Here is a 25,474-nt window from a genome sequence, read left to right as displayed (position 1 = left end):
CTGCGGGCAGTCCTTGACTTGTGGGAGAGTCACCCCAGTCTTCCAGACCAGCGTCTTTAGATGTCTCTGTCCCACCTCCCCACTGGTCAAATCCCTCAGTGCTTCCCTCTTGAGAGGACATGTGGTTACATTTAGTGGCCACTGTGCAGGGAAGTCTCTGTGTCCAGATCCTTGATCACATTTGTTATGATACCCCTCTCATCCATGTAAGATAAACTTTGCAGGTTCCAGGGACTAGGATCTGGGGATTTTGTGGAGGTCCGTTTTCAGTCTATCACAGTGGTTAGTCAGATTTCTTACTGCAAAACATCTTAAACCCTTTATTATCTCAATGGGCATTGGGAATCTCCAGGGAAGGGGCAAATACTTCCTGAAATCATTGAATCATCAATACTCTTCCTCAATCCTGTTTTTAAAGATCTATTTTCAGGACATCATGGGAATAACATCTCTAGGAATATACCTTAGGAAATGGTCTGTAGGATAACATACAAACTCTGTATCCAGCACTCAGTGGCTTATGCAATAACCCCATCCATCATCCCCAGACTTTCTCTTAACTTCAGATGGTCCCTCAATCATGATGATTCGACTTAATGATGATGTAAAAGGGATGCACATTCCGTGGGAACCACCCTGTGAATTTTGAACTTTGCTCTTTTCCTGGGCTAGGGACATATGGTCCATACTCCCCATCTAGGCTGGGCAGTGGTAGTGACTGCAGCTCCCAGCCAGCTGTGCCAGGGAAACAATCACCCTCTACCCAGAGAGTGTGTTGCTGAGCTCTGAGGTTCAGGAGTTTAGGTGAATTTTTTTGTAGGGGTAAGGGGACCGGGAATCGAACCTAGGGTCTTCTGCGTGCAAGAGAAGCACTCTACCTCTAGGCTATATCCCCAACCCTGATTGGGAGAATTAAATGCATTTTCAACTTACCATGGGCTCATTGGGGTGTGATTCCACTATAAGTGGATGAGCATATGCATTTCCTGAACTAAAGTGTCCACATGTGGCTATCATTGTTCTCCAAACACATCTCCTTCTCCCTCCAAAGAGAATGACCACGCACCCTGTCTCCAGCATCCTACCCCCATGCTCCCCTAACACTGACATCCACTTCCTGTCCTTATTACGGTCCTGCCTGTTCTCTGCAGCTCAGTGTTTCTGAAGTCTTCCCAGGTCCCCTAAGAAGGGACCTTCCCCTTTCCAAACCTCAGCTTCAGCGTTGAGCTACCCTGGAGTCAAGGAAAATCAAAAGCAGAAATGCGTGGACACGTCTTTACTTTGTAGAGAGCAGCTTTGGGGTTGTCCCTGTGAAGATCCTGTCTTGGTCTCTCTAGATTCTGTCTTTGATTGAACCCAGGGCCTCATGCATGCCAAACACACTCTCCACTCCCCAGCTACCAAAGTTTCAGCCTTATGTTGGGGTTCTGCCAGAAAGGGGGTCATTGGGATCAGGCTTCATCTGACAGTGCCTTGGTTGAGAAAAAAGAAGAGAGGTGGGTACCCTGGTGTGCCCACACGTGTGACGTCTGATGGCCTCCTTCCTGCGGTAGCCCTCGTCTTGTGCACAGTAGTGTTAGGAAGACGGACAGCACCTCCTGGTTCCACTCACAGCCCAGGGTGTGGCTCTTGCTTTCTGACTTTCCTCCCTCCCCCATGACGCCCGCCGACCAATGCTCACTGGTACTGGGTTAATTATTCATGATCATTTGAAAGCCAGATAAAGTTCTAAGATGATGCAAAGAAGAATCATGTACAATAATTCTGAGGAATACAACTCTCAATTGAATTAGATCAGTTATTTCTTCCCTCCTTGAGGGTCACTGAGTGAGATTCACGAATCCAACAGAAGCAGATGGTGAGGAAACCCTCTCCGGGGGTCCCCATTGCAGGCTGAAACCTTTGTTTTCATTAAAGCCAGGAAGGGGCCGGGTGAAGCACGCACAGGTGGAGAGTCTCTTGGATTTTTAAAAGTTCTGTCTTCTTTCTTCCTTTTTGCTGTCTTTCTGAAAGCCTTCTTGTTGGGAATATTTGGCAGGAAGAGTGACAACAAGGGCCTGTCCCTGCGGAGAGGGACTTGGTGATGTGGAAGACAAAGTAATTTGGAGAAGGGGATTATTTAAGAGTCAGGGCACAATGTCCACTGGATTTAGTTTTTTGATTTAATGTGAGCGTTTCTCGCTGAGGGTGCAGGCCAATAATTGAAATTAAATAAATATCTACTAAGGAAAAAGAAAAAGCCCAAGACACCAGGGGGGAGTCATATGGGTGTGGGTTTGATTTGGAAATTCAAAATCATGCCTTTTCTTTCTTGATTCTGCATGCTAGGGTGCATGAGTCCAGGAGCAAGCACCCTTGATACCTTCGTTCCAGGGAATGGGGCGGCCCCAGGAAGGAAGCGTCTCCATATTGGGTGGGAAAGACAGTTGGTGTTTAGTGGAACCCCGCAGACAGAGTCCTTGGCAGTGCATGCAGCGTAGGGTGAAATGCTGCCCATCAGCACGAAGGTACGTAGGTGACAGACACCACTTGTAAAATCCCAGCAGTAGCGGAAATCGGTCGATGATCATTTTTTACATTTGATACTAACTTATGAAATCGTAGAGCCCAGCTACAACCCCTGGTCTTTCAGAGTGGAAATATGGTATAGGTGTGAAATTTTGCAATGGACTTGTAAGCTAAGTGTGGTGTAGGGAAATGGTGATGTTTTATTTTTGTTTCAAGGGCCTGATATGGGATAGTTGCTTGCTAATTTTATATGCATCATATGTTAGCTTTCCATATAGGAATGCATATTCAGTGTGTATGCATTAGCCTTCAATGTACCTATTAGCTTTATACACATATATATGTGATCAGTGCAATTATTTATAAATATAGATATTAGCATGTGTATACATATCCATTAGCCTTATGTATTTTATCAAAACCCTGCTGGGTAACTGTATGCTCAGTCCTGAAGACTCAGAGAAGAGGGATTGAGTGGCTACCTGTGGCCTTGCAGCGGGGAGGGGCCCAGCCAGTCAGACCAGCTCCCTGTGATTCTTAAGACCACAGGACTTTGCCCTCCACTGTGGGGGATGCTGTGCTAATTGTGTAGAAACCCTCATGAGTGCAATTCTGGACTGCAGAGCAACCTCTGAGTCAATATTTAAGCATTAAGATACCTGCCCCAGTGGGCTACACACCTGTAATCCCAGCCACTCAGGAGGCTGAGGCGGGAGGTTCCTGAGTTCAAGGTCAGCCTCAGCAACTTATTGAGGCCCTAAGCAACTTAGTGAGACCTTGTCTCTAAATAAAATATAAACAGGGCTGGGGATGCGGCTTAGTGGTTAAGCACCCCTGGGTTCAATCCCTGGTACTAAAAAAAAAAAAAAAAAAAAGCCTGCCCCAACAAGTTTAAACCTGAAATTTAATATCTTGTGAGAAAGATGAGGTCAAAGTAAAGCAGAAAATCCACCCTGGAACAGGCAGCCAGGCCTTCAGGACTCTGCACCACATCCAGCTCTGGCTTCCAGGGTAGCTGGCTAAGGGAGGCGAGTTCCTCCCCGAGGTGTCCTTTGCCTTTAATTTTCCCCAGAACAGGAGGCTGCTCCCCCTCCTCAGCTGGGCAGGCCCAGCTCACACGCCGGTCACCAGGGCAAGAGCCAGGTGTGGTGGGGACACAGTAGCCCTGAAGCCAGAATTGGGGACAGGCAGTTAGTATAGAAATAGGGGATCTGGTCAAATCAAGGAAATGGAGGCCATAAAAGCCATCTGCCTCTGGAAGTTGGAGACTGTCCCTGGAGAATGGAATGTCAAGGATCTCTGGAGCCCATTGATTACCAAATTTACCTGCGCTTGTCAAGGACTACAGGCAGGGAGCTGCTACTTAATGCCCCCTGGGCCCTTACCTGCCTGAATCACTTTGGCCCTCCTGCTGCCCCTGCCCCATCCACTCCTCACTTTTTACATCTCACCTGCAAAACCAGGCCTAGTAACATGGGCAGGAAGGAGAGATAAGGGGGGAGAGAACTGGAGAACAAGAGACCTTAACCTATAAAAGATGGAGGGTGTGCTCACTTCTTGGGACTTTAGAACATCAGCCATGGCCCCCTCCTCCTCCCGAGAAGTCTGTATTATCACCTTTAAATAAAACCTGCTTCATATGCTTGCCTTGGCTGCTTCTCTAGTGTTCAGACTTCAACATTAGAGGGAGCAGAATGCGTCACTGGCAAACGGTGGGATCAGCCCCATCAGGGAATAAGCAGGTAATGAACTCCCTGAAGGGACCTCTTCCCTGTCACTGGGACTGAAACGCTGCGCCAGGTAAAGGGCACGCTCCTCCAGCCAGGTGTTCCGGGCCCGAGTGAGCGCCTGCCCTGCTCAGGGTTCCCTGCGGCTCCCTCTGCCCATCTGCTGGCTCCCATCTGCGCGGTTCCCTCTGACCAGTGCTGGCTACACACGCTCTGCTCTGGACCACCACGTTCCCTGCCCAGGTTGGCCATCTACCTGGCACCCTGTGGCCGTTCTCCTGGACACACCGCTGTGTCTCTTCCACAAGGACATTTGTTTGAGGGTCCTCTCTGTTCTCTGTGGGTGCAGAGGCAAACTTGGCACCCCAATTCCAGCCCTGTAGCCTGACCTGAGCTGTGCCTGGAGGGGGGACTTCCTGTCCCCTTCTGCCTAGGTCTGGCTTGGAAACCTGTGGTTGTCAGAGGCTGATGTGAGGAGGGGGAGGAGTGGGCAGTGGCAGGAGGCGGGGAAGGATCCTGAGCCCTGGCAGGTGGTGGGAGGGTGGAGCAGGCTCTCTCAGCCAGGTGGCAGCCTGTGGGAGGGTGGAGGGGAGAGGCTGGGCGCAGCAGGTGGGAGGGAGCCAGGACAGCCCCACAATGTGTTTGTTTGCTTTTCTCCTTTGGACGAGTGTGGGTGGGCATGTCTCACCATCCTTCGGGCTGGGCCCAGCCCTGGCAAGGTGGCTCTGCCCTTGGGTATGGAGGGGAAGCCAGGGCTCCTGGGCATCAGCTGGGCACCCTCACAGGCTGGCAAAGAGGCCTGTGGAGCTGGCAGCTCAGCTACTTCTGGGGGATGCAGGGCAGGAAGGAGGAGCCAGAGACAGAAGCGGAGAGTTCCGGAACTGGTGGCCCCAGTGGATGGTGGTGGCAGCTGGGCTTGGGCTGCTCGTTGCCAAGTTGGGCTAGTGGCACAGTGACTTGTGCCCTAAGAGCTGCTTTGCCCGTGACTGCCTTCTGTAAAGGGAGTGGAAAGGATCAAGCACTAAGGTCGCTGTGATCCTGCACCAGAGAGGAAGACCGGGAGGGAGCAAGGTGCCACTTAGCTTTGCCCACGGCATCGGTGCCTCCGGGAGCGGAGCTGGTGGAAACAGGTGACAAAGGCCCAGGAGGACGTGGCTGCCCCAGAACTGGGCTCTGCACCAGGGATAGATGGCTCAGAAAGGCAGAATGAGAGAGAGCCGTTATTACTGAGGAAGTCATTGGGCAGGTCCTAAAAACTGCTGTTTTGGAAAGAGTGACACCGGTTCCAGCTTCCGGGAGAAAATGACAACTCCGTCTCAGAACCAGCCTCCCCCGCCTGCCCACGCTCCCGCTCTCCCTGTCTGTGGGGTTTCCAGCTCCTCCTCTTGAACATCAGCACATCGGAAATTTCCTCATCTTTCTGAGTCTCAGTTGTGTCATCAATAAAACAGAAATACTAATGGCATGACCGTCTCAGGTGGCCGAGCAGATGGACTTTCCTGGTGGCTGCCAGGAGGGTGACCATTCCTGAATTAAGCATTGAGAGAGGGAGGCTGAGGCAGGACCGCTAATGGAGACGCAGGCCCAGGGAGGTCTGACAGCCACCAAGGAGCCCAGCCCTGCTGTGGGAGAATAAGTGGCTGGGGTCTAGTTTCACCCAGAACAGTGATTCTCAGGCTTGCTAGCTGGGGTGACTGTGCTCCCGAGCAAACTGCCCAATGTCTGAAGACTTGGTTGTCACCCCTGGTGGGCTGAGGTCAAGGGCATATTAACCTGTCCTGCCTGGGACATCCTGTGATGCCTAAAACATACCAAGGCCCAAACGTCCATGGTGCCCAAGTTGGGACCCCAGACCTGATTTTCCTAGTGCCAGACGAAGGGGGTGAGTTTCTCAGTCACCTAAACATTCACCAGAAAGCCATCTCCTCAATCACAGAAGGACAGGGAGCGCAGGGTGGGGGCCACCCACAGGGAGGTGCGGTTCGGTGTGAACCCCAGGAGGTCTCTGGTTCTGGAGAAACACACCTGCACTCCCAACCCGGAAGGGCTATCCTTGCATTTGAAATGTGTCCATAAAGAACAATCCGAGGCCTCACAGGGAAACCGGGCAACCTTTCAGAGGGTGTGGACCAGGAGGCCTGCTGCTCTCCTTTGAGCTCTATCAAAGGACACGCTTCTGCCTAAAGGTGGTTCCGAAGTGACATGCCCTGTGAAGACCACGTCCCTGGGACCAGGAAGCATAACCGGTACTTTTGGGGCCTCTCCAGGTTGGCCCCTCTGAGCAGCCACTCTGTGCCTCCCTTGTCCTGTGGGTAGCTTGAAATGAAGGCACAGGAAGGAGACGGCATCCACTGGAGACCACGGGTCTCAGGCTAGAGGGCGTGAGCAGATGGGGACAGGGAGAATGGAAGAGCCAGCCTCCGAGCTGGGCTTCCCCTACCCAGGACCGAAGCACAGAAGTGCGCGGCAGAACCCCAGGGAGCCCAGGAGCTGCTGTTAGCACCTGTGCCGGTCAATCACAACCCGCACTCGCATCCAGCCCTGGAGCTCACCTGCGTCAGCTCACCTGCAGGACAGGCCCAGCTCCAGAGGTGGCACCCCAGCCGCCAAGGAGAAGTGGGAAACCCTTCAAATGGAGCCGTGGAGAGATATCAGGGAGCCATCCTGACACGACCCGCTGCCAAAGAGGAAGGCAAAGGGGAGCGGGTTTGGAGAGAGGAGGAGAGAGAGGCACCCTTGGGCAGGGAAGGGTGGAGGCACACCGTTGGGGCTACAGAGGGCCTGAAAGCTCCCCTTTAAGGGACACTTTGCTGCCGTCCCACCTGGCTGTCATTTAGGCAGGGAGAAGGGGCCTTTCGAAAAGCCCTACCGCGACCTTGTGGAGCAGACCTGTGCGTGTCGGGCCACAGGTGTCTGGCCCTGCAGCATCCTTAGCCTCTGCTATGGGCGCTCTACGCCCGGACCCCTGTTCTGTGGAGAGTAGCAGGTCCTTTCCGTAAAGGCAGGCTGACGGTGTGCCCACAGTGACTCCCAGCAACCGAAGCCTGAACCTGCCCTCCTACCAATCCTGAGCTCAGTGCTCAGTTTGAACCCACTGAATCGACTCCTCCAGCGACTCCTTGCATCCCCACCCCCAGACACTCCAGCCAGGCCTCGCCCCTATGCACAAGACGCGGAGACTTCATCTCCAAGTGCTGGCTTTTCCTCCACCAGCTCCTGAGGCTGCCACCTCTTCAGTTCATTTCAGGTGCGGCCCCCAGTCTCAGCCCGACACTCCACCAGCTGCTTCCCTCCATTCTGTCCGACCTCAGTCTCCCCGGGGTGGTGAGTGTAATGGTTCTAAATGGCATCTGGGTAGAAACCTTGCATGGCCCATCCCCCACAGGAAAAGCCCAGGCTGCACTCAGCCCTTTTACCATCTGACCCTTCCTGTCTGCCACAGCCATCTCTGCTCTTCCCCTGATTAGCCACGTCCCCCCATCTCTGGCCTCCCGCAAGCCGGGCCCTGGGTCCTGGCACTACATTCCCACTGGATTCCCACTGGAACCTGCTCATTCTATGTGTAACCCTGGGATCCAGGAGCAAGATGGGGTCTGCCGAAGGAGAGCAGGCACCACCTGCAAGCTGAGCAATGTCAGCGAGCAATGCAGGAGCCCCTCTGTGACCTAGCTGTTAGCCCCCCTCCCTTCGCCCCAAGAGGCTGCACAGGGTGCATGCAGAACCCCCTGCTTGTCCTTGCATGCCCAGACACAAAGCCAGAGTTATAATAGCCGAGCTATAAAGGAGGGAATAAATGATTAAACACCACTCTGCCCTGAAGAGCTAATTTAATGTGCGGTGATTATAATTGGCTCCCTCTCCTCATTTCATTTGACTTGAGAAAATTTCACATTCGTGCTAAATTTGAGCTGTTTCTTTAATCACAGGAGGAATTCCCTCTACTTCAAACCAGAGAGCGGGGACCTCTGAACACCTGGCAGAGCAGGTCTTTGGCTCTGGGCCGTGAAAGGACCCGCGGGCTGCACGCCTCTCCCTGCCTGGGCGCTGCTGCTTTGCGGTTTGTTTGGCAAGAACGCTGAGTCAGCGCTCCTCCTACCCAGGCGGTCATGCTGGGGTGGCGACGTCCAGATGGGGTTGGCTTGGGCAGATCGCCTTGTGAGGAGGACTGCAAGGGATGCTGCGGCTGGGAAGGAGCTGAAGTGCACATGGTGCGAGGGGCTGGCAAGGGGGAGGCAGAGAGCCACGGGAGGATGCCTGTCCTCCAACATCAGAGCAAACCGCAAAGCAGCTCCGACCCGTCTGCGGGTGCCGCGATCTGCTGCAGGCGGGCGGCTGAATCGGGAGAGGAGGCAGACGCAGAGTCTGGGCTGGGCGCTGGCCTCAGGTGGGGTCCTGCAGCCCACAGTTTGCGGGCGTTGAGTTCCCGTCCTACTCTGCCCTTGGTGCCCCACCTCCATGCTCAGGGTCGCACACCCGATCCCAAACCGCACTATCACTGGAACCTTGTGATGAGACTTCTTGGCTCTATCTGACGCCTTTTCTGCAACTCTGGGTGAGACCGGGGGACCACCAGGTGGCAATGACCAAGAAGCAAATTACCCACGAACTTCACGGAAGAACAGTCTGCAAAAGTACTGAACGTGGTTCCAGAGTCCCAGGTTATTGCAGGCCTCTGAACACCCGCACTGGGCAAAATCTGATTTTGCTTTGCGGGCCCAGGACAGAGCCTGCCCTCCCAGCATCACCTCTGACAACAGCACAGGCTGGGTCACTGCATGTCCATTTATGAACAGGGCTGATCTCAGTGGGTGGGTGATGGGGTGTCAGCGGGGGTTACCCATGGGTGAGCATGGAGTACTTCCTCCAATGCGTGTTCCTGCTGCCCCTAAACAGGGCTTCTGGTGGGCTACGTGTGAAAGTATCCATTTTGAGGATGCAAACAGACTGTAATTGAAAAGGGCAGTGTTCAAACTTGGTGGACCTTGGGAGGTAGTAAGACAACTGCGAGCTGACCAGTTTTCAGGCCTGATGGATTCTCTCTGCCAGGAGCCCTCCCTGCCTTCTCTCCCCTTGCCTATGTGCCTGATCTTTGCCCCTTGGCATTCTCTCTTCTCAACAGGACTGTCTCTGGATCGTTTTTCATGTGAATCTATTTTTTCTGTTGATTTTCTTGCTTGTCTTTTTGCCGTTTCACTCTCCCTCCATATCCATTTTTCTTTATCATACCCCTCCTCCTTTCAATAATGGGACATAAAAATACTTTAAAGCATTATCTTCATAAATAAAGTTGCCTTAACAATAAATATTGGTGAATGTGGGGGAAAGGTCCACTCATACATTGCTGGTGGAACTGCTAACTGGTGCAACCACTCTGGAAAGCAGTATGGACATTCCTCAGAAAACTTGGAATGGAACCACCATTTGGCCCAGTTACCCGACTCCTCAGTTTATACCCAAAGGTCTTAATACTCCTCAGTTTATACCCAAAGGTCAGCATACTACAGTGACACAGCCACATCAATGTTTATAGCAGCTCAATTCACAATAGCTAAGCTATAGAACCAACCTAGATGCCCTTCAACAGATGAATAAAGAAAATGTGATGTATATACACAATAGAATATTACTCAGCGATAAAGAAGAATGACTTCATGACTTTTGCAGGTAAATGGATATGATTCTGCTATGTGAAATAAGTCAGTCCCCAAACCCAAAGGTCAAATGTTTTTTCTGATATGTGGATGGCTAATCCACAACAAAGTGTGGTGAAGGGAAATAATAGAAGTTTCTGTGGAATAGACAAAGGGGAATGAAGGGAAGGGTTGGGGATGGGGGATAAGAATAGAAAAGACTGTGGAATGAATCTGACATAACTTTACTATGCACATATGTGAGTATACCATAGGGTATATCTATAAGACTGAGATCCTAATTAGAATAAGAATTAGAAAAAAGATAATTCCATGTTTGTATACATGTATCAAGACGGATTCTACTGTCATGTGTAACTAAAAAGAACAAATAAAATTTAAAAAGAGAAAAATATTAAATTGTCTTTAATTGGACATTTACAAATCTGTCTACATTTTTATCTGTCTTGGTTGCCTTTTAAAAAAATGACCACAGTGGATGTTTTGAGGGGGTTGGTGAATGGCACGTGATGGGAAGACCTGTCCCTTATTCCTGCTCTAGAAGATGAAGGCGTGGTATCTGCTTAGCCGTTGAAAGCATTTGGACATGTACAGTGACAGGAGAAGAATCACTACCAGTTCTAGTTAAACACAGAGATGTTCTCGTAACCAGATGGGTTTTGCCTGGCAGTTTATCAAACAAAGTGTTTACTGGCTCTGGAAGCCATTCAGAGCACGGTGCCGGGTGTTCATGATTCTGTTTATGTCCTTCTCCTCTGGTGGCCGTGGATTTGATGTTCCCACCAGCTTTATGGTGTGGTGATTGCGTGTTCATTCTTTGCTCAGCTTACTGATTGGAACCTCCTTAAAAATTATGTATTCATTTCCCTACAGATTTCCTGTGTAGAATAAATGTGTGATTTTACATTTCATTATTCATGAGTTTAATGTTAATGGCATGTTTGTTAGGGTTGACCACATGATGACATTTCATAGCAGCCAGGAGAATTATAAACGTTCTGTGTCTCTGTGAGAATCAGTGAACCCACAGTGTTGGATATGATCCCAAGGTCTGCTCTCAAACTTCAAATTTCCTTATACATTGAATATGTATGTATGGTGTTTCTTAAACACAAAGCAACTTGGAAGAATGGCTGGACCCTTTCATCCACCAGAGGGTCTGAAAATCAATTTTGACCAAGTTCTCCCAAGGCAATGGATTCCTAGACCAAAGTCATAAGGATTCTCATAGAAGCAAACCTGAAACCTAAACTTGGCCAAGTATGAGTGAGGAACTCTTACTAAAATGTGTCTGGAATCCAAAATCCCATAAAGGAAGAAAAATCAAAATGCCTTTATCAGAAATATGGACCATGACAGGGCCCACGATGTTTTCCATCCAGTTGGGCGAGTTTAAAACGAATACTAACCGCACCAGGATATCGACTTCTGACAGAAGCCTTGTGGAAGCTTTTAGTCCTGGGACACGTGCTCAGCACTTTCTGACTTCACCCAGACATTCAAATTCACAGACAATGCAACCAGGTTCTGAGCCACGGCATTTGAGAGAACCCACGAGCCTTCACGCTGGCCGCTTTGTTGAGAGTTTAGAACTGAGTCTGCTCCTGTGCTGGGGACTGGGATGAGTTGGGGCCATCCATGGCTCTGCTCTGCATTTTGAGGACACAGGATGGTCTGGTTCCCGCTGGGCCTGGCAAGTTCTGTATTTCATGCCAGGTCTGAGGAGGGCTTGCTCCATGGTTCCAGATACTTTCATTTAGCAAGAACCAGTTTGGGGTTCTTCAAATCAAGGGGGTAAATCCTTTGGGCAATTCTCAATGTGCAAGACTACGGTGGAAAAGGAAAGTGGAGCTGGCGGTAGGGCAATGAGGGGCGGAAGAGAGGGCCAGAGTCCCCAGGAGTCTGCTCCTTACCCAGTGACCCTTAGTCATCGTTTGCATGGTGACGTGAGCAGGCCATCAGGACTGACGTGAACTTAGGCAGAGGTCGGGGGCCAGGAATTGGAGAAGGTAAAGAACTTTGGACATTATCTTGCCTGGGGAAGGGCAGGCGTTGGGGTAAAGATTCATGGCCACCCCACAGAGGAGCACTTGTATTTAACAGCCTCATGGTTTGAGGAATAATAGAAAAAAGCAGATGCCCAGTTAAGTGGGGGCAAGATTAATGGTTGAATTTTCAGGCCAAATTTAATAAGGTGCTAATAGCCCTGATGGTAATGCCGAAGGTTTGCAAGCCTCTTAGAACTTTCCAGGATAAATCTTATCTCCAGGAGCAATGTAATTTTCAAAGGAAACAGTAAGCACTGTCTGCTAATTCCATATCTACCCGGTCTTTAATATTTAAACTTCCACAGAGGAAATTGCATTTCTTATTTGCAGGATGATTTATTATAATTAATTCCCTACTTTCCTATTAAAATGCTTTGTGTGTTCTGTTTATTTAGCTTAAGAGCTCAGAGCCTTATAATGCAGATATTTTCAAAACTTAAAATCATTACAAGCCAGCGACACCCAAGCATTCCATTTTAAAATAGTTCTGTCTGAAATTCCTGAACTACACTTAAAAGGTTTAACAATGATCCATCATTCTCGCCTCTTTTTAGATCATCCAGCCCCACAGGATAGCCACACATTAAACTTCAGCTGACTTACATTAAAGTCTCCTAAAAGTCAGGTTGAAATTACTGTGGGTCCCAATCCCCAATGCAGTGCCACAGATAAAATCCACTTTCATTATTTAGTTCTGTAGTTTGGGTAACAGCTTCAGCACAGAAATTTGCCCCCAAGCAAGACAAATTCTGAATAATACATAGAGAAACCTTGGCACATGCGATATGCCATGATAAACAGATCTTGGCTTTTGCCAGGACAGAAGATAAGGGCAGATCAGATCATCACAAAGGGGTGGGGGTTTTTGTGTTTTTCTATTCAAAACCAAAATCGATAATGAATTTGAGGTTACTCACTCATGGATTCCGTCAGCTTGGCCATTGTCGTCATTGCTTGTTTGTGCTTTCCCTGGAAGCGAGAAGAAAATACAATTACATATGTGATATGTCTTAGGAAGGCACTGATATACCGGCTTGGTGATAGTGGTGACCCTCCCCCTTCTTTTCCTAGGTCAGCTTTGGTCACCAATGACTAAATGAATCAAAAAATCCTCACATTATAGCTCTATTATCAGGAAGTCACTGAAAGGAGATTTTTAGGGGATTAAAATTTTCTCATTGCTCCTGGCAACGTGCGCCTGGCACACTGATCTTGGATATATATAATTGGTGACGCACGACAGGTTTCCAAAACCTCTTTGACACTGAATTTTTGACATCCATAGGCCAATTTTTTGCTATTTTCCCTTGTTGAAGTTTTTTTTTTTTTTTTTGGATGTTTTTTGGAGACAATATTTTTGTAGTCATTTGGTTTCCAAAGAACTAAATAGATTTTCTACATGTCTCTTGGTCTTCCTTTTTTGGGTTCCTTTGGTGTCCTTCTGAAGGTTATCACTTTTGATGGGTTTATAACCCCATCTATTTTGGGCTGAAAACATTTTGTGTCACCTGGGATATAGGTTATAGCTCAGTGCCTTTGAGAACCAGACTGATACATAGAGAACTTGAATTGGCCCAAATTAAAAAGTGACTTTGGAGCTATTAAAAGTAATGGCCAGCTCTACTGAAAAGCTTTCTTCAATGTCTTTGAGTTTTCTTATTTCCTTGGGTTCCTAACGTGAATAATCAATCATTGGCCATTATTATTTTACTGTTTAGTAGTCTTGTTTTGCTCACTGCAAAAATAAAACATGTTCATGATTTTCAAACTTCAAAAAATGTCAAAAAATTGTGAGTCTGAAAACCTAGTTCTCTCTTCCCTTCATACCCAGGAAACCATTTACATTTGGGGGAACGGCTTTCCAGGTCCAGGTCTAGACCCGAGGGACGTATGGGGGTGGAGATGCAGCCCCCTGTGCAGATGCAGACGCCTCCACCGCACGCACCATGCCGTGAGCCACTTTCCTTCACACCCAACTGTCGCTCTGTGTCAGTGAAGGTGAAGCATATTATTGCTTTTTAGCAGGTTAGATCAAAATTTCCTTAGCCAGGAAATTCCCATCAAACTTATTTACCATAACTTTTTCCTTTCCCATTGAACTTATCTGCAACTTTGTGCTAATTAATAAAACACCATCGTGAGCATCTCTGAACGCCTGCCCTTGCGAACTCGTCCTGTTAGGCAGTGAGGGTGACCCTGAGGTTGGTTATGACTCGGTCAAAAGTGTGACTCTTAGGCACTTTGACACCACCGCCCGTGGCCTGAAGGAGGGTGACGTTTGGTCGCATGTGAACTGTTCCTTTCCTTGCATTCTTGTCTGCTCGCCTGTGGCACTTGGGCTCCTCCCTCAACCCACGACAAACTCAGGGCAAAACGTGGCATCTTTCTAACCCCATTTCCTTTTCCTGCCCCCTTGCTTGTGAACGGCCAGTGTCCTTGCACAGTCACGCTGTCGACTTTGGTATGGCGTCACAGGGCTCTGGGCCGGGTGTGCATAGCGACAGAATCCACACGCTGCCTCTTATTTCAACAGATAACTGCCCTTGAGAGCAGAAGTGGCAGAGGAACTAGAATCTACCAGCCGGCTTGCTGCGACTTGCAGTTTAGAGGGAGAGGCTGAGAACCAGCCTGATGTGGGCCAGAGGGGAGGCCCAGAGCAGCCTCCACAGAGGCTATAAGATGGTAGCACTGGTTCCCGCGTGTGTACCCAGTGGCTGCCCAGTGACTGTCACCCCAGTGGACTCAGGAGTAACCACGGCTCCATGCAGGGGCTTAGGGATGATGCCCTTGGCCCGAGGGAACCTCGTCTTGCCTGGTCTGCTCCCTCAGAGGCCCTCAGCTTCTCTCTGGGCCCAGCTCCGCTGTTCTGGACTCGCCAGCTCTGCTGTCGCTCCTCTTCCCACCTGGGCCCTACTCCTTTACTTTCCTGCTCCAGGTTCCTCTTGTCCTCACCTGGATCACTGACCCCTTCAGACTGGCCTTATCTGGTGTCCTCGGTGGCGAGACCTCACCCCCATGTGCCACGGGAACCCATATTCCAGGCATCATGTCCTGTGAGGTTTGCCTGCCTTCTTGTGTGTATGTCACCCTTTCGTCCCTGGTGACCCCAGGACCCTGGCACTGTTTGGACCCCCCGTCTTGCTGATGGGTGGCCCTGGCAGCTATTTTTGTTCCTTCGTGGTGGCTATCTTAGTCCCAGAGACGGCAAATCCTGCGTGCATCAGTGTTTTTCCCTCCCGTAGTTAAATGGAAGCTTCTGACACCAGGGGGGAGGGGCCCTCCACATCCTAAATTTAGTGCTCTCGACCGACTCCTCTGTACCACAACTTATGGTGGAAATCATGACATATGTTTTGGTAAGTAGTTTAGTCATTCTATTGGATGTCTTTAAACTCCTTCTGTCCTGTCCTCATTATCACAAAGTTGATGTTTGCAATTACGTGGTGTGGATTCCCGATAAAGCATCCCAGTCCCTTCCCCGTGGCAAGCAAACGCTCCTCCATGTTCTGCAGCCAAGAGTTCCCTTCACAGTAAACCTCCTGCTTGTTGGATTTACATTACTGGGGGGATTTCGGATCGCGGCGTAGTAGATCTGGAAGAGGCGCTGCTGAGGTTCTCGAGTCCCACCCACACGCACAGCCCAGGAGCCCAAGCCCAGGGAGCCCGCGCCTCGGGCCTTCCCGCCCTGCCTCTCCTCTTCCCTCCTCGCCTTGATGTCCATGCGCCCTCATCCCGCTTTGTCCCAGATGCTGTCACTTTAAGGTTCCCTTTGCCGCCACCTGCCACCTGCAAGGTTGGCCTTGAAAGCGCCCCGGGACTCCTCTAAACACACACCTGACCTGGCGGAAACCCTTGATTCCTGGCTGACTGTGGTGCCTTCTGTCTTTAGTCAGGGCTGCCCTGACCCTTCCTGCCCGGCTTGCTCCCTCTGCCCAGACACCCCGAGTCCACTTCATCCTGCTCCTTTCCACGTGGGTCCCCGGAACTCTCCGGACGCCGGCCAGTCTCTGCAGTTCCCCTACTCTTTCTGGCCTCCTTCCTGAGCTTCATTTCTAAACACCGTGCTCATGCGCAAATGTGCCCACGCATCACACGGCAGAGTTTGTTATGGGACCAGGGGCCTCTGACACTCCAAGATTTGAGCGCCACCTCCAGCCACTCCGCCTGCAGACTCCTGCCAGCCCAGCAGCAAAACTGAGAGGCAGGGTGCAGTGGACAGAAGCCCTGGCCACTGCAAGGACCTGGCATCCTGGTCCAGTCCTTTTACTAAGTTCTTGGCCTTAGTTTCCTGGTTTGCTCAAGGAAGTTCTGGGGTGCTAGTTCTCGGCAGGCAACTAAAGATGATGACAACGTTCTGTTTCCAAAGTCAAGAGAGAGGAGTGTGACTGTTTTCACCATAAAGAAATGTTAAATGCCCCACGGATATGAGTAACTTTATATCTGTATGTAAATTAAAAATTGAATAAATAAAAACTGCATACATGCAAACACAAAAGAAATGGTCTGCTGTTTGCTGAGCACTAACCCTGCCCGCCCCAGCCCACAGTTACCCACAGGATGTCTGGATGTGCTTCTTACAGGGCAGTGTGGCTGAATGGTGTTTTAATTTGGAAAAGAAAAAAAAGCCAATCCAGATACATTTGCTTCAATAACATCCTTGAAAAATATCTTTCCCTGGGGAACCTGGGTTTCGTGTTGGAGGTAATCAGCCCATAGTATCCTCTTCAAATGAAACAAAACCAAAAAATGCATGAATCCTACTTGTCTGGAGAGAAGAGTTTACTTTGGTTTGACAACTACTGTTCTTATTCGCTGACCTGGGTCCCCCTTGGAGCTTCCTGGACGAGAGAGTGGGAAGCCTGGGGAGGCTTTTGCCCCCACCTGGCCACGTCCTAGCCACTGGCTAGAACTTGGGAGCTTGAGTTTTCCATCTGCAGAGTGGGGACACGTGGGACCTGCCCTCCCCTCCCAGGCCAGCTGTGAGGAGCACAGACGCACCTGTGTGCAGTGTGCCCTTGCCCTCATTCCCTTGGCTGCTGTGTGGGGCCCACAGTCACGGCCTGTTCTTGCCATCTGAGGACAAATAATGATGACCTCTGTCTGTAATCTGTGACCAAAAAGACAGTGATTTTTCCTAAAGCTAGTGAGACCCAAGGCCCCCAATCCCTCAGGGGACTGGTCTCTGCAGGAGGGTGGGCAGCGGGCAGCCATGCAGCCTGCACGCACTGCCCTGGTCCTCCACATGAGCTGCTGGGCAGCCACTTCGGGCTCAAAGCCCTGCCAGTCAGGGGAGTGACGGAGGCACATAGAGAGGCACATAGGAGGGAGTCTCAGCGAACCCCGTCCTCAGTGCCGAGGGAAGCCCAGCGTCTCGCCAGACCCGTGGGCTTCTCTGTGGGGCCTTGACCTGGCAGGGTAATGAGGTCGAGTTTCCTCTTTGTCTACATTCACTCTGCCACACCTGGGGAAGTGAGTAAAGGTGTGTGTGTGTGTGTGTGTGTGTGCGTGTGAGGTGTGTGGGTGCCTGGGGTGGATGTGTGTATGGTGTGTGTGTGTGTGTGTGTGAGCATGGTGTGTGTGTGTGAGCATGGTGTGTGGGTGCCTGGGGGTGTATGTGTGCATGGTGTGTGTGTGAGAGCATGGTGTGTGTGTGTGAGCATGGTGTGTGTGTGTGTGAGCATGGTGTGTGTGTGTGAGCATGGTGTGTGTGTGTGAGCATGGTGTGTGGGTGCCTGGGGGTGTATGTGTGCATGTTGTGTGTGTGTGAGCATGGTGTGTGTGTGTGAGCATGTTGTGTGTGTGTGAGCATGGTGTGTGTGTGAGCATGGTGTGTGTGTGTGTGAGCATGGCGTGTGTGAGCATGGTGTGTGTGTGTGTGTGAGCATGGTGTGTGTGTGTGAGCATGGTGTGTGGGTGCCTGGGGGTGTATGTGTGCATGGTGTGTGTGTGTGAGCATGGTGTGTGTGTGAGCATGGTGTGTGTGTGTGTGAGCATGGTGTGTGTGTGTGTGAGCATGGGGTGTGTGTGTGTGAGCATGGGGTGTGTGTGTGTGAGTATGGTGTGTGTGTGTGCATGGGGTGTGTGTGTGCATGGTGTGTGCGTGTGAGCATGGTGTGTGTGTGTGTGAGCATGGTGTGTGTATGAGCATGGTGTGTGTGTTTGTGAGCATGGTGTGTGTGTGTGTCATATGGTGTGTGTGTGTGCATGGGGTGTGTATGTGGTGTGCATGGGGTGTGTGTGTGTGCGTGGGGTGTGTGTGTGCATGGTGTGTGCGTGTGGTGTGGTTTCTACTCAGGCATCCATTCCAGCTAGGGAGAGTGTGGCTCTCTACTGGCACCGCCACGGCCACGCTCTCTAAAGCTGAAGGGCAGAGGAGTCTGATGAGGTGTCAGGACTTGTCTGAAGAGCTCGGAGCCCTGTGCGTGCAGGAGAGGGGCTGGGAGCCTGAGGGACTGGCTCCCGGTGTGCAGTTCTCAGATGGGGAAGGTGCTTTCCTGCTGCGCGGGGCTCCCTGGGACAGGTCTCTCTCTCTCTAGAATGTGTGTTTATATGCGCCAGAAAACTGTGATTCTGCTCTCCCTCACCCCACTGCGTTACAACCATGTAGAAGAACATTCGCGCAAAGCAGGGGTGATAACGCCATTTTATGACCTCATGACCCTAAACGGGCCTCATGTCCAGGGGCCCTTGAGTCCCTGACCCTGTCCTTCAGGTTCTCCACAATGAGCTGTGGGCCTCAGCGCCTCTTGACAGGAGGCCAGGGAGGCACGTGGGCCTGGCTTCAGTGGAAAATTCCACATCCTCAGGTGGCCGGGTGTGTGGTGTCACCTGTAGGACGGAGCAGAGCTGGGAGCAAACCCAGGGAGGCCTCCTTCACGCCTGCGTCACCGTGGTGCCACCCGCTCCCCAGGGACCTGCGAGAGGACCTGGAACGCAGAGCTGCGGGCAGCACGGGATCCAGGCCTCGTCCAAACGGCAGGCGGGAGACAGAGGGGAGCAAGGCTGCCACGCTGGGCCTCTGGGACGGCCAGGAAGGGGGATGTGGGCTTCCGTAAGGTCATAGTTGGAGCTGAGGGAGGCTTCCAGGAGTTCTCCAGGACATCAGGAGACAGAGGGGTGGGAGCAGGGAGAGCAGGTGGGTTGGGGCAGAGGGAGAGAGAAGCAAGGGCAGAGGAAGAGCTGCGAGGACAAAGGTCTCATTCCCAGCCAGGGCAGGCTTCCCTGAAGGAGCAGCCTCTGGGCTTCACGAAGGAGGAGAGTTGGGGGGGAATGAATAAGAATATTCCAGAACATTCCAGGCAGGGAAGCAGCCTGGGGATCCTCGGCATGTGAGGAACTGCAGGTGGTGGGCAGGTAGAATCACGTGAGAGAGCAGCAAGGGCCAGGGCAAGGGGCCAGGGCAAGTGGCCAGGGGAGGAGGCAGAGGCTGAGGGAGGAGGAAGGGGGCTGAGGCTGGAATGTGGTGAGTGTCCCCGTGATCCTGGTGGTCAAGGAAGGGGCGGGGGACATGGGAGCGACCCAGAGAATGCTTGCTCCTAGAAGCCAAGGGCTGGGGATTTGAAGAATCAAGAATTTTCCATCGAAATGGGTACAGAGGAAAGAAAGCTAGTTTTCCTATCCTCAGTTAAAGGTCCCAAAGGTGAACCAGGTGACGTCTCCATTGGAGCAAGTTCTGGCCAGCTGCTGCACAGCGGCATGACTGTAGCTGATGACAAGGTGCTGGGCTTTTCAAAGAGCCGGAAGAAAGGGCTGTGAAAGATGTTACCTCAAAGACGTCACCATGTTTGGGGAGAAGGCTGTGTTCGCCCTGACTCACACGCGTGACAACACGCACAGGTATCTGAACACCATGCGTATCCCATCAACAGGCACTGGGTTCTTGTTCTGTTCCAGTTACATTTAATTTGAAAATCAAAGAAACAAGACTCACAAAGCGAACTAAAGTGTTCATGATTTGGGATAAAAGAATTGTGGGGGGTACTTGAAGTGGGGGGAAGACCTGAGTGGACAGGCCAGCAGGTGCTTTTGATGTCACAGTCCTCTGTGCAAAGGGGCTCAGAGCCCCTGCCTCGCCAGACACCCCTCGTCAGCTCTCTGAAGTACAGGACACCATCACTGTGGCCTTGTTGACCAGCCCAGGGAGGGTCCTCACGCCTGAGGTGTTAGGTGTCCCACCAAGGAAAACTCGGTCAGCCTCCAGGTGGGGACTGTGCTGACGTGGCCCTGACTCCTGAGTGTCGGGGTGAGCTCTGGGTGGAGGAGCAGGTTTGGATGCTCACCCCGGGGCTCTCCTGACGGCTGTGGCCTCATGAACTCCTGAGAGAAGTGGGCTGTGGGGAAAAGACCTAGGAAACGGCCGGACCCGTGGCTGCTGGCGTTCCTCCAGAGCCCAGCCCTGCTTGTGTCCTCCCCAGCTGGGAGCCCCGTGGACCAGCTCTGGACCGCCAGCATCGACGCCCAGACAGCGCTTCCTGAATTCCCCAATGCAGCTCGTTTCTTGGAATATTGATGAGTGACTCACTTCTCCTTTCCTAGAGCTCCTGAAAATATAAAATATAGGGCAAGCATTGCCACCAAGATCCCACCAACAAGTTTCCTGTAAAGGAAACACAGCTAGACGGCAGAGGCGCGGGGCTGCCTGGACAACCAGGGCGAGCGGAGCCCTTCCTGCAGCCGGCGGCCCTCAGCCGTCCTCCCCCGCAGGTGCTCCTGTTCTGCAGATGCACCTGTTCTAAGTTCAGTCTCTGGCTTCCAGGACTGAGCGGCAGTGCCAAATATCGGGAGCAGCCTAAAATTTCCTTTCGGGCTCATTGTGCTCAATGTATGGCCTCTCTGCTGGGCCAGAATCTCTCTTGTCTCACCTCGGGGGCCATCTTCCAGGAATCCTCAGCCTTCAGTGGCCAATGCCTCTTCCACCTACCTTCATCTGGAGCACACACTGCCAAACTCAGTGTTCACAGAGAGGAAGGGAGGAGATGTCAAACTGTTCCTTCCCTTCCCTTGACTTTTCCTGTTTGCCTGGGATCCGAGCTGTGGGCACACTGGGTCTTCCAACAGCTACTCTGCCCATTCCCCGTTCTGCCCATTCTGTAGTGAGCCAGGACCCTTCCCTTCAAGCCCTGGCCTCTGCTTTCCTCCCTAGGCCCCTTTCCTTGCCGCTCCTGAACACGTTGCACCACTCCGTCCCTCTCTTCCTGCTCCTTCACTGGCTGCGTTGACCCTACTTGTTCAGTGTGACTTCCTGCTCAACATCCTCCCTGGATACCCATTCTTATGCCTGTCCTCTCTGTACCCCCGTCTCTGTGCACACTTCAGTCACAGGATTTGTCATTTGTGGGTCATGGCTCACCAAGTAGCAGAGCAAGCCAGAGGAATGGGTCTTGACAACTTCAGTGACAACTGGCAAACTAAAAAGGATGAATCCCTTTGTTTCTAAAGAAGAGGAAACAAGATCCCAGAATAAAACTAAGAAACAAATAGAAGAAATGGGGTTTCACTGAGCATTGGTGAATTTCCAGACATAGGATGATGACTAATCATTTGTCCAGAATGTTCCAGAGTTTTCTGTCCCAAGAAGTGGTTGAATAAAGTGACCAGTACAGCCCTACTGAAAGTTGAAGAGGTTGTAGTGATAGTTCAAGGAGAAAAAAATCTCTGATTCCTCTGGCTTTCGTTTAGTCGAGCTGTTTCTTTGATTTGATCAGAGGTGGATGGTAGGGATACAGTAGCAAAATAAAAGGTCAGACTTTGACATAGGAGGCATGTTTGGGGAAAAAATTGCCTGACCCGACAGTTGCCCTTGTTTGAAGGAGTCACTCAAGTGCAGTGGGAGGTGAGTGAGGTCCCTGGACTGCATTGTCTGGGGATGCAGTGCTGTATCAGGAAGCCCTGCACAGGCACCACGGCGACCTGCCTCTCAGCTCTGCCAGTCATCTCTACTGGCAGGACCCAGCCAGCCTCCGCCCCCAGGGCTGGCCATGTGGTGCTGCCGAGGCAGTGGCCATGTTTCCCTTCAAGAGCTGGTTGGGTTGCAGTGATGAGAGTTTGCTTCACTCCCTCACTGATGGCTCAGACCGCGTGCGGTCACACTGCAGCGCGGCCCTGGGGAGGCTCTGGTCACGTTCCGCAGCAGGAGATGGTCCCCTGGTGGTGACCCATGCAGAGTCCCCCCGGGGGCATAAGATGTCTCTTTCCCTAACCAGGCCACTCGGGGCATGTGGTATCCAGGGAAGTGACGAGGTGCTCGTTCTCAAGAGTGGAGCACCCGACTCTACCCTTGTCACAGCCAGCCAGCAGGACAGCTGAGAGTGCTTGTCGTTGGAATCACCCAGGATGTCAGCTGTGACTCACACGTGCCAGAAAGTGTAGGGTGCAAGGAGAGGTGATTTTTTAACCTCTCAATGAAGTCAATAGTTCTGAAAAATACCAAGTTGGGGGGAATATTTGAAAAATTCTTCATAACCAAATGTGACATTTCCTGGGCCTGAAGTTGGGGAAATTTTATGGAGAGAAGCCATATCATTTTCTTGTGCTTCTTTCCATGTGTTTTCAGTTCAAACTTCCACCAGGGTGGAGGAGCAGAGGGAGAGGAGAAGACCCTGTTATCAAGTGCCTGGTAATGGACTCTCGGCAGCAGACATCTTTGAGAAGGAAAACAAAGAAACCCGTTTTCCTCTCTCTCTCCTTTCTTTTTGTTGTTGTTCTTTGTCCACTTTCATTTTTCTCTCTACTTATAATTAATTTTTGATTTCAGGTTTTGAGAAGGTGGGGTAGACACTTTTCTGTTCCTCTTACTAAGTACAATTTTAAGACTCAGACACTGTAGGTTAAGTAAACGATAGAAGACTGAAAGCTGAAGGGAAGAAGGCTGACCAACTAGGGACCCGGGGATCTGAGGAACAACATGGGAGTGGATTCTCTGGGTTTTCTTATGTTGACAGGACACCAGAGAGGCCAGCAACTTGGAAATGTCCATGGACACAGTGTAGCCTGCCCTCTCCAGCCAAAGGACCAAGAAAGTAATGAATAGTAAGACAGAGAATTTTGTGTTACAAGAACCTCTCTACTCTAGCGGAACAGCAAGGAAAAATGGCAGGTTAAGTTGGGAACCTGGGCTGCTACCCCTGACCTGCTGTCAGGTTCTGTCTCAGAGGAGACTGAGTGGGGAGCCTGGATTTTCATGCTTGTGGAGAGGTAGTGAGACTCCCCAGAGACCATGTGTGGAGCCTGCAATCAGGGCATTGACCACCATGCCACCACCCAAGGCCGCTTCCCCAAGGGGTCACTGAAACCCACATGGGAAGTAGTAATGAGGTGACTCCCCTGTCTCAGCCAGAGGGGTGTCTCTGCAGGCCCAGTCGGAGCCAAACCTTTGGTTCCCAACCAGAAGCAACAAGGCGGTTCTCCTCACCCAGCTGTTAATTGAGGCTGAGCCCTGACTAGGGAGCAATGAGGTGATGTCCTCCTCAGCCCACCAGAATGAGTTCAGAGGAAGCCAGTTGCAACACAAGGTTTAATAGATCCAGGGTCTTAAAGCATAATATCCCAAATGTCTAGGCTTTCAATTAAACAGAAATCACTGTCACACCAAGGAAGAGAATGAGCTTAAACTGTAAGATAAACATTGACAATGACAGAATTTAGAATCATATCATAAAGTAGGTCATCATACAAACGCCTCAACACACAACTCTGAATATTATTTAAAACAAAAAGAGTCTTAATGAAGAGATAGTGAGTCTCCAGGGGAACAAAAAATTGAAGGTATAGTGAAGAATCAAACAGAAAATTTAGAACTAAAAGTTATAATGACTGAAATTAAAAAAAAAAAATACAACTCAGTGGTGGGCTCAACATCAGGGTGAAGACCACAGAAGAAAGAAGCAGATAATTTAATGATAGAACAGTAGAAATTTCCTAATCTGAACAATAGAGAGAAGGTAGACTTAAAAAATTATCAGGGCTTTCGGGATATGTGGGGCTTTAACAGAAGATCTAGCTTTAACGGAAGATCTAACATTTGTGACAAACAGTATCAGGAACAGAGGAGAAAGAAGGTGGGACTGAAAAAATCTTTCAATATTTAAAGGAAAAATGACTAAACTTTCCAATACATATATTGTACAATACCTTGAACAATCACTGAAAAAGAGAAACAGAGAGATAGACTAAAAAATACTGTAAATAAGTCAAAACTGAATTCTAAAAATGTTCAGTAGTCACAGAATTCAAGAAAAAGAAAACAGGGAATAATGAATATGTAAAGAACAAGCATAAAACAAAAAATTAAGTGGTAGACCTAAACCTTCACATGCTAATATTATATTAAATGTAAATGGTTTAAATCCAACAATCAAAAGACAAAGATTAGCAAGGTGTATAAAAAGCAGAGCCCATTATATGCTGGAAATGAACCTCGTTTTAAATAAAACTCAGTTAAAAAAAGCTCCCTTAAAATATAATGATTGGGTAGGTTGAAAGTAAATGGATGGAAATATATGCACCACGTAAACATTAATCAAAATTAAGCAGGTGTGGTTATATAAAGTAGACTTCAGAGCAAAGAAATTATGAGGGATGGAGTGATTCCATTACACAGGGAAAAAAGCTCAACCAACTCAAGAATACAGAGCAATCCTAGAAGTGTGTGCATCCAACAACAGAGATGCAAAATACGTGAACAAAAACTGATAGAACTGAAAGAAGAAATAGAAAAATTCACAAATATAGTTGAAGACACAATTGCCAGAAAAATTAGGGAGAAGATCAACATGATGCAAAGGAGCTCAGCAGCACTATCAGCCAACAGAACCTGGTGGGATTTACAGCTCCATCCAACCACGGCAGAACATACTTTCAAGTGCCCGCCAAAAATGTAGAGCAGGATAGATTGCATTCTGGTTCATAGGTAACAAACTCCAGTGAACAAGAGAACTGATATCAGGCAGAGTATGCTTTCTGATCATATGGAAGTAAAACAACAAAAAGCTTGGCATTTCTCCCTCTTTCTTCTGTTTCTTATCCCTTTCTACCCTTCCTCCTTTTCCTTTGTTCAGTAGCCCACACTCCTCCCACTTCCTCTCTCTCTTGCTCCCAGGGCTGCAGTAAGGGTGCTGTTCTTGAGGAACTTTGGGGGGTGGCACATGACTTTCTAAGCCCAGAGTGTTAAAAGAAAGAGAGGAATACAATCTCCATTCTCCTGGCCTCTACTGGAAACTTCTCTCTTCTGGAGAATTCTCATGAGCCTCACCTTGCTGTGTTGTGACTGTCCTTGGAAACTTTCCATGTTAAACCAGAGGAGAGAGGAGGATGGTTATAGACCCAGTCAATGCCACTGAAGATGGGTTTGCATCATGTGTGCAGTTGTGGAGTTTTGTGGCAAAAACAAAATAATTAAACGGAGCAGAAAAATAGCCTTCCTTATGGGACCAAAAATTCAGTAGTAAGCTTCCAATTCAAAAGGCAGAAGGCAGAATGACAGTCTGCTGGGGACCCTTTCTCCCCTGTGGAACAGTTGTTGCATAATCATGCTGTGTTCACA

The 25,474-nt window shown here is 50.1% G+C and overlaps 1 protein-coding gene across 2 annotated transcripts in view; it reads right to left on the bottom strand.

Annotated features, from left to right (window-relative positions):
• KCNJ6 (potassium inwardly rectifying channel subfamily J member 6) overlaps positions 1 to 25,474 on the bottom strand; it is a 270,696-nt gene that overhangs the window by 192,970 nt on the left and 52,252 nt on the right. For both annotated transcript variants that reach the window (XM_079156414.1, XM_079156415.1), the window contains exon 2: positions 12,852 to 12,903. In XM_079156414.1, the coding sequence (XP_079012540.1) occupies positions 12,852 to 12,885 (34 nt within the window). In that variant the 5' untranslated portion in view covers positions 12,886 to 12,903. The remainder of the gene's footprint in view (positions 1 to 12,851; positions 12,904 to 25,474) is intronic.

Source organism: Sciurus vulgaris (genome assembly GCF_902686455.1).
Source record: "Sciurus vulgaris genome assembly, chromosome: 10".
Lineage (NCBI taxonomy): Eukaryota > Metazoa > Chordata > Mammalia > Rodentia > Sciuridae > Sciurus > Sciurus vulgaris.
Note: the sequence above shows the minus strand (reverse complement) of the source record. Positions and strands in the feature narration are given on the sequence as shown.